At 48.2% G+C, this 12,369-nt stretch overlaps 4 protein-coding genes across 4 annotated transcripts; 3 read left to right on the top strand and 1 right to left on the bottom strand.

The window, feature by feature from the left end:
- Nucleotides 1-191: 191 nt before the first annotated feature.
- Nucleotides 192-737, top strand: FPSE_01110 (uncharacterized protein; the record flags this gene model as incomplete). Its single annotated transcript, XM_009254230.1, has 3 exons — nucleotides 192-469; nucleotides 546-634; nucleotides 688-737. 3 exons carry the CDS (start codon nucleotides 192-194, stop codon nucleotides 735-737), a joined length of 417 nt encoding a protein of 138 aa, XP_009252505.1.
- Nucleotides 738-1,823: 1,086 nt separating this feature from the next.
- FPSE_01111 (uncharacterized protein) lies at nucleotides 1,824-3,531 on the bottom strand (the record flags this gene model as incomplete). Its single annotated transcript, XM_009254231.1, has 3 exons — nucleotides 1,824-2,847; nucleotides 2,900-3,048; nucleotides 3,271-3,531. 3 exons carry the CDS (start codon nucleotides 3,529-3,531, stop codon nucleotides 1,824-1,826), a joined length of 1,434 nt encoding a protein of 477 aa, XP_009252506.1.
- A 1,667-nt stretch (nucleotides 3,532-5,198) lies between these two features.
- FPSE_01112 (uncharacterized protein) lies at nucleotides 5,199-10,979 on the top strand (the record flags this gene model as incomplete). Its single annotated transcript, XM_009254232.1, has 2 exons — nucleotides 5,199-10,649; nucleotides 10,746-10,979. The coding sequence occupies 2 exons, from the start codon at nucleotides 5,199-5,201 to the stop codon at nucleotides 10,977-10,979; spliced, it is 5,685 nt and encodes a 1,894-aa protein (XP_009252507.1).
- Nucleotides 10,980-12,086: 1,107 nt separating this feature from the next.
- Nucleotides 12,087-12,264, top strand: FPSE_01113 (uncharacterized protein; the record flags this gene model as incomplete). The annotated part of the gene is made up of 2 exons (XM_009254233.1): nucleotides 12,087-12,123; nucleotides 12,194-12,264. The coding sequence occupies 2 exons, from the start codon at nucleotides 12,087-12,089 to the stop codon at nucleotides 12,262-12,264; spliced, it is 108 nt and encodes a 35-aa protein (XP_009252508.1).
- Nucleotides 12,265-12,369: the final 105 nt, after the last annotated feature.

The following is a 12,369-nucleotide window of genomic DNA, read 5'->3' as shown; positions in this document are numbered from 1 at the left end:
GCATTGAAGAACACAATTTCAGCTTCCTACCCTATCGCGTCTCAGTATTCCGAAACTACGCGACTGCTATCAAAGTCCCAGTTCGATTTTTGTCTCCGCTTCAGCTTCCCTCGTTCCCCCTCCAGCCAACGACGAAACGAAACAAAGAAAAGTGAAAAAAAAAAGACACACCACCACACACCACATACATTATGTCTTTCTCTACCGTTTTCCGTCGTGCCGCCGTCGCACCAGCTTTCTCTGCCCGTGCTTTCAGCACCACAGCCGCTCGACCTCTGGCCAAGATCACCATCATTGGCAACCTTGCCGACACCCCAGAGGTTCAACCCACCAGCAACGGCCGTGACATCGTTCGCTACTCTATCGCCAGCAACTCTGGTCACCGCGAAAACCGCAAGACGAGCTGGTTCAAGGTCACCAGCTTCGCCGAGGGTCCCTCTCGAGACTACCTTATGAGCCTTCCCAAGGGGTACGATATGATATGATAGGCAGCCAGCCAGCTGTCCAGCATGTTCAGAGCCAGGCCATTCTAACAATTCATACAGTGCTACAGTCTATGTCGAGGGTGACGCCACTATGCGCTCTTACACCGACGCCAGCGGCCAGAACCGCACAAGCCTCAGCGTTGTCCAGCGTATGTCCACCCTTCCGATATGATATTGCTTCGTCAGTTCTAACATGGACCAGGCCAAATTGAGGTTCTTCGACGTCCCCAAGCTCCCGAGCAGGGCGAGTAAACATGTCCACATGGACGCGACCCTTTCGTGGCGCCACAATACCTCGACCGCTGCTTTCTTCTCTCTGTCTCAAAGATGGTCTTTTTTGTCGGATGCTAATGTATGGGTGCAATGTACGATGGGCTTTAAGACAGCCGGTGAAGGAACTGTATGATACCACGATGCAATATACTTTTAACATCACAAATCAGCGATGCAGTTGAGTAAGTTACTAGGCAAGAGATGATTCCTATGTCTACCAATCGCTATTGGACCTACTTATGTCGAGTTGTGACGCTCGACCCTATTTTCGCTGATTCGTCCTGAAAACCGCCAATTCGATCCTCAAAGCAACCAGGTCCCATCCTGTTGATCCATCTCCTGCCCGACGAGCGATCATTCCGTAAAGTTGCTAATCGCGGCGGATCATGGATACCAACGACTCCGTAAGCGCAAGAGTCCAGGAACCATGACGAGCCAAAACATAATCCATGAACATAAGAAAAGTTCAACAAAAAACACAATATGATGAATCTCCCCCAGTGGGTTTCCCAGAATAACCATGAGCCTTGCCCACAGGAGCCATTGACAGATTCTTACCAGCATGGACGTCCATACTGCTAAACATGGCACGAGGATGTACGTTTGTAGCAAATGAGGTTGTCGAATGAATAAAATAATCCCTTGAAAGAACCAAGGTCCCAGATGGAGTGTCTGCTTGGCTGACTGGACGATACTGTGTATCAATGTTATACAGGCGATTAACATATGCACTAATAACCAGCAAACCCCGATTGCTAGCCACCATTGCAATATTCAAAGGAAAAGCGGTAGAGGGACCTTTTGCGGTAGGGTTGGTATAACTGTACATAAGATGCGCGCCAAAGTGCTGGGGCGCTATAGAAAGTCCAAATAATAATGACTTAAATATTCCGATGAAAGGAACGGGTGTGAGAGAAAGGATGCGAGCATCATGAAGTGACATATAGCAGTGGAATAGAATGAAAGTTGTCAAAAAGTGTCTTGTAAATAACTTGAGCAGATTCGAATCCCTAGGGCCTCATTCGGTCGTTACAGCCCCTGCTATCTATCTAAAATGGAGGAGCTCTATACTAGAGTGCAGCTATCCATACACCCGAAGCCAGCAGCAACACCGCCTTCTTCGCTCTTGTCACCCTTTGTGCGCAAGAGATATCCGGCCTCTTCGTTGTGTTGAACCTTTCCTGTGCTTTGATCCCATACACAAGTACCATATATTCCCAGTTCACAAATGACGCCTCCTTGTTCGAGATTGCCGTTGCGGAGTATGATGTTGTTAACTGGGGGAGGGGTGATGAGCTCCATGAGGATATAAGATCCCCAGTGGGACTCAGGGACAGATTTGAGGAAATCGGGGATGGCTCCCCTGTAGATGTTGTTTCCGCCACCTTCTCGCTGAGGCTTCAGCACATAGTCTTGACAAGCCTTGGGGTCAAGAGCCTTCTTTCGAGCCTCGAGACCCGCATCACTTGTGTCCATGGGATAAATGTTGGTGAATGTGCGCCATAGTTCAGCGGCATCATCGGTGTCATCGCGAATAAATCTGCTGAGGGCCGAAGGCGAGGATGACGGCCGCGGTGTCGCCAGGATTTGCTGAACCTTCTTTGTTCCGGCCAATTGTGTAAGAACAGTGGGACACTTGATAGCGTTTGATCTCTCCAAGTGGTATCGAGCATCCCAGGCTTGCTGGTCAGGGTAATCAGAGGGTCCGTATCCGGATCGCATGTAAATAACGGCAATCTCGTAAACCTTGGTGGGGTTTCGTGGAAGATGGTACAAAAGCTGTCGCTTGGAAGTTTCTGCGATTTTTGTGTGTTTCAGGATTTGAGAGTATGGAAGTCTGAAGACGGGGATGGACGGAGAAGACTTGATGATTTGATACTCAAGGTGGCGCTGGTCGAAAATGTTCCTCTCGCCATCCTGAACCAGGAAGATAACACACTTTTGGTGTCCGAGTTCGGATTGAGGATATACATCGTAAGCTGCCTCAATGCCTGCTGCCAAGCCCCGAGTGCTGGTGTTTTCTGGTAGATCTAGCGATCCTTGAGTGATTGAATTTTCCAAAATTGGGTATTCCGTTGTAGCAAGATACCTATCGTTGTCAGCCTTGAATCATTGCGAACTTGGCTCTCAGGAGTAAATACTTGTGGAGGGCGGAAGTGTATGTGGAGAGACCACCAAAAGAAGAGGCGATGGTGTTGAACTCAACCTGCTTAACTTGCAGAGAAGGGGGGGAGGTGTGAGTATCCTGGTGAACCATGTAGTCTGATCGGAACAAACCTAGGGACAGGTTCTATCATTCTGTCAGTTATAGATCGGCAGTTTCATTTAATGTATAAATTCTTGCCTGTGTATATCCCTCAGCCTTGACCTTGGTGTGGACATCCCATAAGTTTCGAATAAATTCATCGCCGTCTGCAACCCTAGAAACTTTCAGAAGCTGAAACTTATTTTTTTCTCCAGAATTTACATACTCCTTTACTACCTGGGATAGAAACTCTTCATCCCTACTCACTGAAGCATACAGCTCGTTGTAAGTCTTCTGAACTGCCTTGCCCTGGGAAAAGCACTGCCTGGGAAACGGGCTAGGGAAGAGCGTGACAGGCACATTAGTAGCAGCGATACCCTTGGGATCTGCCTCGGCGGCTATCACGGTTGGGGGAGGCCTGACTGCGAGGCCATTGCCTATCGACCAGTCCTTGACAGTCTCGATGAGGGCGTCCTTTTCTTCAGCTTTGAGAGTGGGGGGATACTCCCCGCTTGTGAGAGATGCCATGATGTCGAGATTGGTTTGGGCTCTGTAACGAGAAAGTCTAATGTGAACGAAGAAGATTGGAAGAAGGACAATGCTGTTTAAAAGATTTCCAGATTGTCAACTTGGTGAAAGTCGTTGGCTTGCGTGCTTTGGACCTTTACGCTAGACGGGGTGGCTTAATAATTCAGTGGGTGCTTCTAGACGGAATTTGAGAAAGGTTGATTCCACAAACGTTCATAAAAGATGACATTAGACAAGGTCAAGTATTTAATTATAGATTTTGGATGTTATGTCACCCGTAATAGCATTATTTTATCTCCTTTTGACCTTATTCATACATTAATATAAAACAGTTCTTCTTTCTTTCTTCATGTTAGACTTCATGAGGGGTCTTTGACGACTATGGCGGGGTAGAGAAAATAGTAAATCTTTGGTAGTAAGCAGGCAAAAATCGAACAAACCAGTACTCAGTAGCCAGACAAGCCATGGTGCCTCGTTAGTAGCTCTTTATTGCAACGAAACACCAGTACTGCTCAGGCATTACAGAAATTACAATCCGTTTGCCCATATCTGCCTACCAAGGGAGCACTAACCAATTAGCCCGAATAGACATTCATCTCTGTTAGAAGGCGGATGAAGGGACGAGGTTGCTTTTGGTGGTTATAGGTGCTGCCCTCTGGCTTCTTCCTGGATTATAGGTAAGCAAGCGGAAAGGTAAGGAAAGACACCTAGGTTGGCACCAAAAAATGTATATTTTTCTATTACTGTCTTAGACACAAGCTGCCTTTCTTTCACTATGGCTATCTATCTAGTATATGACCACCAGCCCAGACATTAATATCTTATTTTACCAGTTCCTGTATTTAGAGACCTGGAAATCTCTCTTCCTCCTTAGTACCTACCTGTAGCTTTATCTACTAATTACTAAACTTAGGCACCTAGGTGTACTCCGTAGATGCCTGCTTTCCATTCACCCACATATGATCACGTGACATAGTTTCTCACCCCACTAGCATCTATTGTTTTCAGAAGATGCACTAACAGTCCTACTAACTAATCTATTGCGACGCGCTCCGACGGCGAGATGTGCATGGGTTTGGACTTCTAGTGCATATCTCTTTACCTGTTTATTCATTGCATTTTCGATTTCCTCAGGCGCACCGCGCGATTCGCCTTTTTCCCCCTTTGCTCCCGCCATTTTTTAAAAATAAAGAAGCAGAGAAACGTTTTATTACAGCTCTTTTCATCTTTTGACATTCGTTCTGTGTTTGCGCCCTGGTCGCGTAAGACGTCTGATCCTGCCCAGATCTATAAGTCTTAAGCTACAAACGCAACCTACAGCCGGCAAATCTTTGTATTCATTCTTCAGGTCAAGCAAGTCTTTATTGAGGGCTGGTCCCTGCAATCTAGTCTGATTTGTAAACGTCCCAAGGCCGTGAGACAAAGGCGGCTCGGGTCAACCTCAGTCAAGCACAGCCAACAGGCTGCTATGCACCTCTCTCTTCACTTTTCTCAACGTTGCTGGGCTTCTGTTCAGCAAACTTGGCGTTGTAGCCCATGCTCTTAAATATCTTCTTCCGGTACGTCAGTTACTATTCACCAACCTCGACTCTTTTTAGTGCCAAATCAACCTAACCAATCACTAGAAATCCCATCTATTGTGTTCTTGAGAGCACGCGCAACATCAAATGGGCAGTACAGGAGAAGATGATCCCTATTCGTGGGACATCGACGTTGTAGTTCAACGGCTTTGTGTTCCGGGATGGGCGTGGAGTGGAGACATTGACTCTCTCGCAACGCGCATTCGTGAAGAAGAAATTGATGGCAAAACTCTATTAACATTTGAGCATGTGTGCTCGCGTCAGGAGTTGATGGATTGTTTACATATCAAGAAGGCTCGTCACAAGGCCGCATTTGCGGAAGTCATTGTCACACTTCGATCAAAGAGTAAGGGGTATTGGCTATGGGAGCAGGATTTCAAGCGAAAAAGGTCCAGCTATTGGGACGAGCAAGTCGAAGAACCAACAATCTGTACAACAGATCGCGCCGATTCCTCCAACTTGCCGAGTGGTGGCCATCAGAAACAAGATGAAACATCCACTCTAGCTTCCGCCTCGAATGCGACACTCCACAACGCGGATGAGAGAACAACACAAGAGCATCCGAGCACGAACCAGATGTCAGGATTGCAAAAAGACTCTCAGCCCAATTCTGTCGGGAATTCTAATCCGCCACTCATTCACGAACGTCCCACCCAAGGCACAGAGAGTGACGAGAGATCAACTAAACGCAGACGAATGGCGCCTACGCTTCTGGAAGAAAAACCACTCAACATCGCCGGCGCCTTCCTCCCCACGGAAGCCGATGTTCTTACCTACGCGGCTGCTAATGCAAACTTGGTTTCTGAGAAAGCCTTTCCCTGGGAAGATGCGCCAGCATATGCTTATTTAGGCGACGGCAAGGTCTCACCAGAGGCCATCATATCACCCGATAATGCATTGACCTCTCTAGTCAGAGAACACAAAGACTCTTTCGATTCAATTAGTTTGCGCAGGATACCGCCTGCAAGGAGACTTGTTGTCAACAAGGCCTTGAGGCGGCTTTTTACAGGTCGCTACCGAATACACCAACACTCTTCATCATCGCCGAGTGTTCTCTATGATCCGGACGACGAAATCTTAGAGTTGGCAGAGCTGGGTGGTGTTGGTGACGAAACCGACGACAAGACATGGGATGAGGTTGAGAAGGAAGAATCCGAGTATAAAAACGCACTCCACAATGGTGGCGAACCCGACCCTCTGGTCACCCCCGAACGGATTGCTGAAATACTAAACGAGGCTATCGACGCCGTTGAGGCAAAGTGGCGTGAAAAGAAGCTTCCGAAATATGAGCGAAAGGCTCACGGTATATGGCAAAAATCACGACGTCATGGGACCAAGAACCTACAAATTCAGGGAGCGCACGAATTGGCCAAGCGTCTCATCAATCGCATCCAAAAACTATGCCATGAAATACAAAAGCAAGATTGGACATCAGAGTCATCCTATCGCGACGCAGCCAAAAGTCTCGAACAGAGTTTGGAGGACAAGCTGTATCAGACGTGGTTAATCAAGATGCTTGAGTCCTCGAAACCGCCTCCAAAGCCACAAGGGTCTCCTAGACCAAAGCCAACCACCCGGTGGAAACCCAACGAACTTCTAGACGATGAAGTTCTCACAAGCTCTGATGAAGATGATTTCGTTGTTCCTGATAGCCACGTCGGCATTGTCGAAGAGGGTCTGGGCCGAGAGCAGCGCTCACCAATTCGCACTATGAAGGAAGAACCAATGGATGCTGAGACTACATTTGTAGACTTGACCCAGGACGACCTCGACGACCTCGACGACCGGGATGGCTGTGATATGACTAATCCTATTGATCTGACTAGCCCAGTTAAGGACACGAACAACAATTTTGTGGAAGAAACACAGAGCGAAGCTCTCGAGACGCACACAGAGACCGCCCTGCCTGAATCCACCGTTCCAGGAGGCGATGTGTCCGAAACTAACGCTCCTGAGACCCAGGCTCCTGCCAGTCCCACCATGGAAAGCCGCGACCTTGAGACACAACTCGATGAGCTCCCATTAGAAATATCCCCATGTCCTCGCAGCCCTACCAATCTTGAACCTCCCCCCATCGAGAATTTTGGTGATCTCCAAAAACTCGCCTCGGAATCGCTCAATAAACTAGCCAGGAACAGTGACCGTTGGCGGTTGTTGATTGGCGAGATGTGGCAGATGGAACACGAGCGAAGAAAGGCAGCAGTCGATTTGATTTTGTCGGAAGAGCCTGGTGTCGTCTGGTCAAAACATATTGTACCCTACCTTGACGCGTTAGTACGGGGTGGGCAAGAGTCAGACGAGGAAGGCTCCAAGGGGGTTCTTTTTGATGTTACACGCCTTTGCCACTGTTTCTTCATGTGCCAACACAAGACAGACGAGCATATGTCGAGCATGAAACCGGCAAAGATCAAGAAGCATCTCATGAGACAACAGTCCAGATTAAACATGTTCGAGCCGTTCTGCATGTTTATCAAGCTACTTGTGCCCCACTTTCCCCAAGACAGTCAGATCTACAAGCTAGAAACATATGTTCTCGGTGACCATTTCCCAGAGGAAGAAGATGACTTGGACATGCTTGATGATCTGAACGACATCGACACAGAGGCCGATCGAGATCGCCAAAGACCACCGGCAAAGGAGATCATTCGCGACAAAGCTGCAGTGGACCTTCGCGAGCAAGAAAAACAAAGAATTGAAGAGCAAGAACTTCGCAGAATCAAATTAAGAACAGCCCTTGCTTCGCAGCCCTTAGCCGCGGGGGACGGAAGCCGCATTATCATAAACGAAAGCAAAGAGGAAGACCAGGGCTTGATCTACGTCAATGATCACATTGCTCGTAGCATCAAACAGCATCAAGTCGATGGTGTCCGCTTCATCTGGAACCAGATCGTGCGTGACGCCAGTGTTCGGCAAGGCTGCTTGCTTGCTCATACAATGGGGCTTGGGAAAACGATGCAAGTCATCACTGTTCTTGTTGCTTTGGCAGAGGCATCGGAATCTCAAGATCCATCTGTAGTTGCTCAAATCCCCAAAGACCTGCAAAATTCGCGGACGTTAGTTCTTTGCCCAGCTGCACTTGTGGACAACTGGATGGACGAACTCTTGAAGTGGGCTCCAGCGAATGCACTCGGCGCGTTGCGCAAGTGCACGGCAAATACGCCGGAACATGAAAGGCCTTCTATAGTCACATCATGGGCATCCGGCAAAGGAGTCCTGCTTGTGGGCTACAAGATGTTCCAAAAGCTTATTGATATGTCTCCAGAACTGTCGAACCTTCTTAGAGATCGCCCTGATGTGGTTGTTTGTGACGAGGCACATCATATGAAAAACCGGGAGTCAAAAACCAACATAGCATGCTCGCGCTTCCAGACCAAGAGCCGCATTGCGCTCACGGGATCACCTCTGTCCAACAATGTGCTTGAGTATTTTGCCATGATCGATTGGGTCGCGCCCAACTTTCTTGGTCCATACTCCGAATTCCGTGAAATTTACTCTGCTCCGGTGGAGCGAGGTCTCTATCATGACAGTTCACCCGCTGAAAAGAGAGAGGCACAGATGGTGTTAAAGGCACTCGAGCAGATGGTAGCGCCAAAGGTCCATCGCCGCAACATAGTTGTTCTGAAAGGAGACTTGCCACCAAAGCAAGAGTTCATCATCTTTGTACCACCCACAGAGCTTCAAAAGAAATTGTACCGATTGTACATCAAAGGTGTATCCAGGGAGGGCGCCGATACACAAGCTGGCACGTTCGCTGCTATCTTTCATCTTGGGCTGATTTGCAGTCATCCCAAATGCTTCCAGGCGAAGATCTCGGAGATAATTCAAAACCAGCTCATGTCGAAAGTCGGCGAGGAAACGGACAAGTCTTTCCCCAAGACCATTATTCCCGAGTTCACGAGGACGCTGGAATCATTTGCAGACTTGGACTCGCCAGCATTCTCTTGGAAGACGGAGCTCCTGACAACCATACTCAACGAAGCACGCGAAGTCAATGACAAGGTACTCGTTTTCAGTCAGTCTCTGGACACACTGGACTACCTTGAAAAGATGTGTAAAACGCAGGGAAGAACAGTGTCGCGACTGGACGGCAAAACCCGAGTGGCAGACCGGCAACAACAAGTCAAAGACTTTAACCAGGGTAGCAAGGAGGTGTTCTTGATCTCTACGGCTGCTGGTGGCGTTGGCCTCAATATTCAAGGTGCCAACAGGGTTGTGATTTTTGACATCAGATACAACCCGTCTCACGAGCAACAGGCTGTGGGCCGCGCCTATCGTATAGGGCAGCAGAAGAAAGTTTTCGTCTATCGGTTCATGGTTGCCGGTACATTCGAGGATAATCTCAACAACAGACAAGTATTCAAGATGCAACTTGCATCGCGGGTAGTAGATAAAAAGAACCCGATCAGCTGGTCGAAGCGCAAAGGCGATGTTGTAGCAGAGATCAGAGACCGACCAGCAGCTGATCTCGTTCCATACCTCGGCAAGGATCCGATTCTTAACAAACTCATCAAGCTTCGAGAGAATGGCGAGGCGATCCGCTCCATCGTATCAACGGACACATTTGAGGAGGAGGACCTGAACGCGACTCTCACCGAGGAAGAAAATAAGGCGGTGACGAAGATGATCGAACTGAACCAACTTCGAGTTTCCAACCCAGAAGAGTATGCCAGAGTCAGAAGTGGCATAGATTTAACGGAACAGGCCCGGCTGCGTACAGAACAAGAGCTGCTCCTTCACCCTACCCAGGCTCAGCCTGTGCACCAATCGTTTGACGGAGCGATGGATATGCCCGGCGACGCTCAGTTTCTGCCGGCCTCGTCAACAGCCAGACGACACCAGTGGGATCTACCAGGCATCAACAGGCCGCCTGTCCTCCTTAATCAGGGGTTAGCTCCCATGCCAATGACCGGCGCGAACACGTTTTTTCGTGGACAGCATCACACGGAGACACCCTCTACGCAACAACCAGTACCAAATGCGACCTTTCGCGAACTTACACATCCGCTATCATCCCCAAACCCATCAGCTGGGTCGCCGAGGATCGCGCAAATCACTAATGCGTCGTTGAATAACCCGCCAAACCGAGAGTCCAGGTCGACTCAAAGTCCTGCATTACCTTCACACCCCAGTCCCATCTTTAAGCAAAACGGGATGTTCAATGCCGGGGCTGAGATTCCCGCAAGGACTAAATTCGAAAATCGTCTACGGGAAAGCATTGAAAACCTGCAAAAATGCGACCTGTGGCCGATGAGATACTACACATTTGAGGATGCCAGAGCTCTGACTACCAGGATAGACCGAATCCGTGAGGAGGGTCGCTACGGCCTGCTGCCTGACATACAACAATGGAATATGCTTGATGAGTTCATATCACGCCAAAAATTTGTGATTGCCATCATCTCGGGCTACATTAGCCCAGAGTATGTGGCTCAGGCCACAGCAGAAGATCTGGAGAAGCGATTCGAGGCAATTAGCGGATTTAACGAAGCCGAAATATTTGCCAAGGCGCGCGAGAAAGCCAAGGACCCAGATCCAATCGTAGGAAACCCCGATCGCATCCCCCAGCATCAGATTGCCTCAAGTTGAGATGTTCTTTGCTCTCGTTGGATGGAATGCTAACTTGTTGGATGTAAGAACTTGCAGAACATCGGACGCCACAACTCACATCAGGACGAGGAGCGATCTAAGGCCACGGATGATATGAAAGTGATGCGGGAAGCAATGGATAATAGGAGAAGCCGAGCCGTCCGCTTACCAACATGGGCCAACGAGGCCCTTGAAAATGCGCAAAAGTATCGTGCATCGCCGGCAGTTGACACACCGAAAAAGCAGTCTATTTCCAAGAGTGGAACTCCTCACGGCACCTAGATTGGTATTTCTAGTCTTGTCTTTTTGGCATGGGATAGGAGTTTACAGGTTATGCAAACAGGCAGGCCGGTAGTATGACGGGTCAAGTACTAACATAGGGACGATGATTGCGACGGCGTTACGGCATGGCATACTATTGAGCCAGATGATACCCCATTTTGTGGACTGATTTTCCTTTGCAAGTGAAGGCACGGCAGTTAAGGTCAGGGCAGTTTTGTTTCTCAATTAGTTATTGACCGTCGTGTTTCGTTCAATGATAACAGAACAATTCAATACTTCACTTGCTGTGGTCTATATTCGACAATTGATTCGTTGGTCAAATTCAGCAGATACTTGACGAATTCTTGACTCTTTGATTGTCTTTCGTACCTATTTCAGACAATTAAAGTAGCCGCCCCGTGATTTAATGACATGGACGAGCGATAACAGGTATGCTTACCATTCTAACTCCTGTCAGAGGAAGAAGGTGGGAAGTGAGGGATTGACTGTTGAGCAGTGGGTATGGCACTAAATGTTTAATTCATCGTACGAGACGGTTAGTATAAGGCCGAGAGCAGAATGTTTTAGACTCGGGGATATTTAGATTAACGCTGTGGATGTGACTATGGAGATTCGAGCTGAATGGTTGATTATGAAGCACATTGCCAATATTACTTGATGTACAGGTAGGGTTATTTTGCGAATTGTTCTTTTATTGTAAGACACTTGTCCGCCTTTTGATGACATCCTAGTCTACCTACCTAGGTAGGTGTTCAACAATACATAGTACTCAACCAATCGATGTAGAGCTGTCAAGGGTCTGGAGGCTAAAGTACGACTGTAACGTGCATGAGCAGAATGAGCCAATTAAAATCAATATATTTCTTTACCGTCGTCCCTGAGTTTGACTCGGGCGGTTTCGTCCCTGTACGATTGCCGACCGTTGTACGTGCGGACTTTGTAACTCAAGACTGCGGGCCGCAGCATGGCCGCAACTTAACAACCTTTTTCGCCGAGGTTACCCTCTTTCTGCATTTTACTCCGTTTAATTAAGCTAGTGAGAGGGTTGGAGATATAGAGTCAGTTGGGCTTTTTATGCAGAAGCGTTTACGGCGGTTATAGAGCAAAATGTACGGATACGACTCGGTAACTTTGGTACCTCGCAGTAAGTCAGTGGCTCAAACACTTCACGTGTCATATCATTATTTACCTACAAACTCCACTGTCTGGGCTAGGCCTTACAGCATCCCCCTCAAGCGTCAAGGGCCCTGCATGGCCTCAAGAAATGCACCATGAACTTGTCTAGAAGAGGAAATTTGCAAAGAAAACGTATGGACGGAATCGAAACGGAAGCATTTTGTGGGTCAAGAACCGACCGTTCTTGCCGAGCCAGCCATGGACCATCGACTTA

Source organism: Fusarium pseudograminearum, chromosome 4 (assembly GCF_000303195.2).
Source record: "Fusarium pseudograminearum CS3096 chromosome 4, whole genome shotgun sequence".
NCBI classification, from domain to species: domain Eukaryota; kingdom Fungi; phylum Ascomycota; class Sordariomycetes; order Hypocreales; family Nectriaceae; genus Fusarium; species Fusarium pseudograminearum.
The sequence above is the reverse complement of the archived record's forward strand: the minus strand, read 5'-3'. Positions and strand labels throughout refer to the sequence as shown.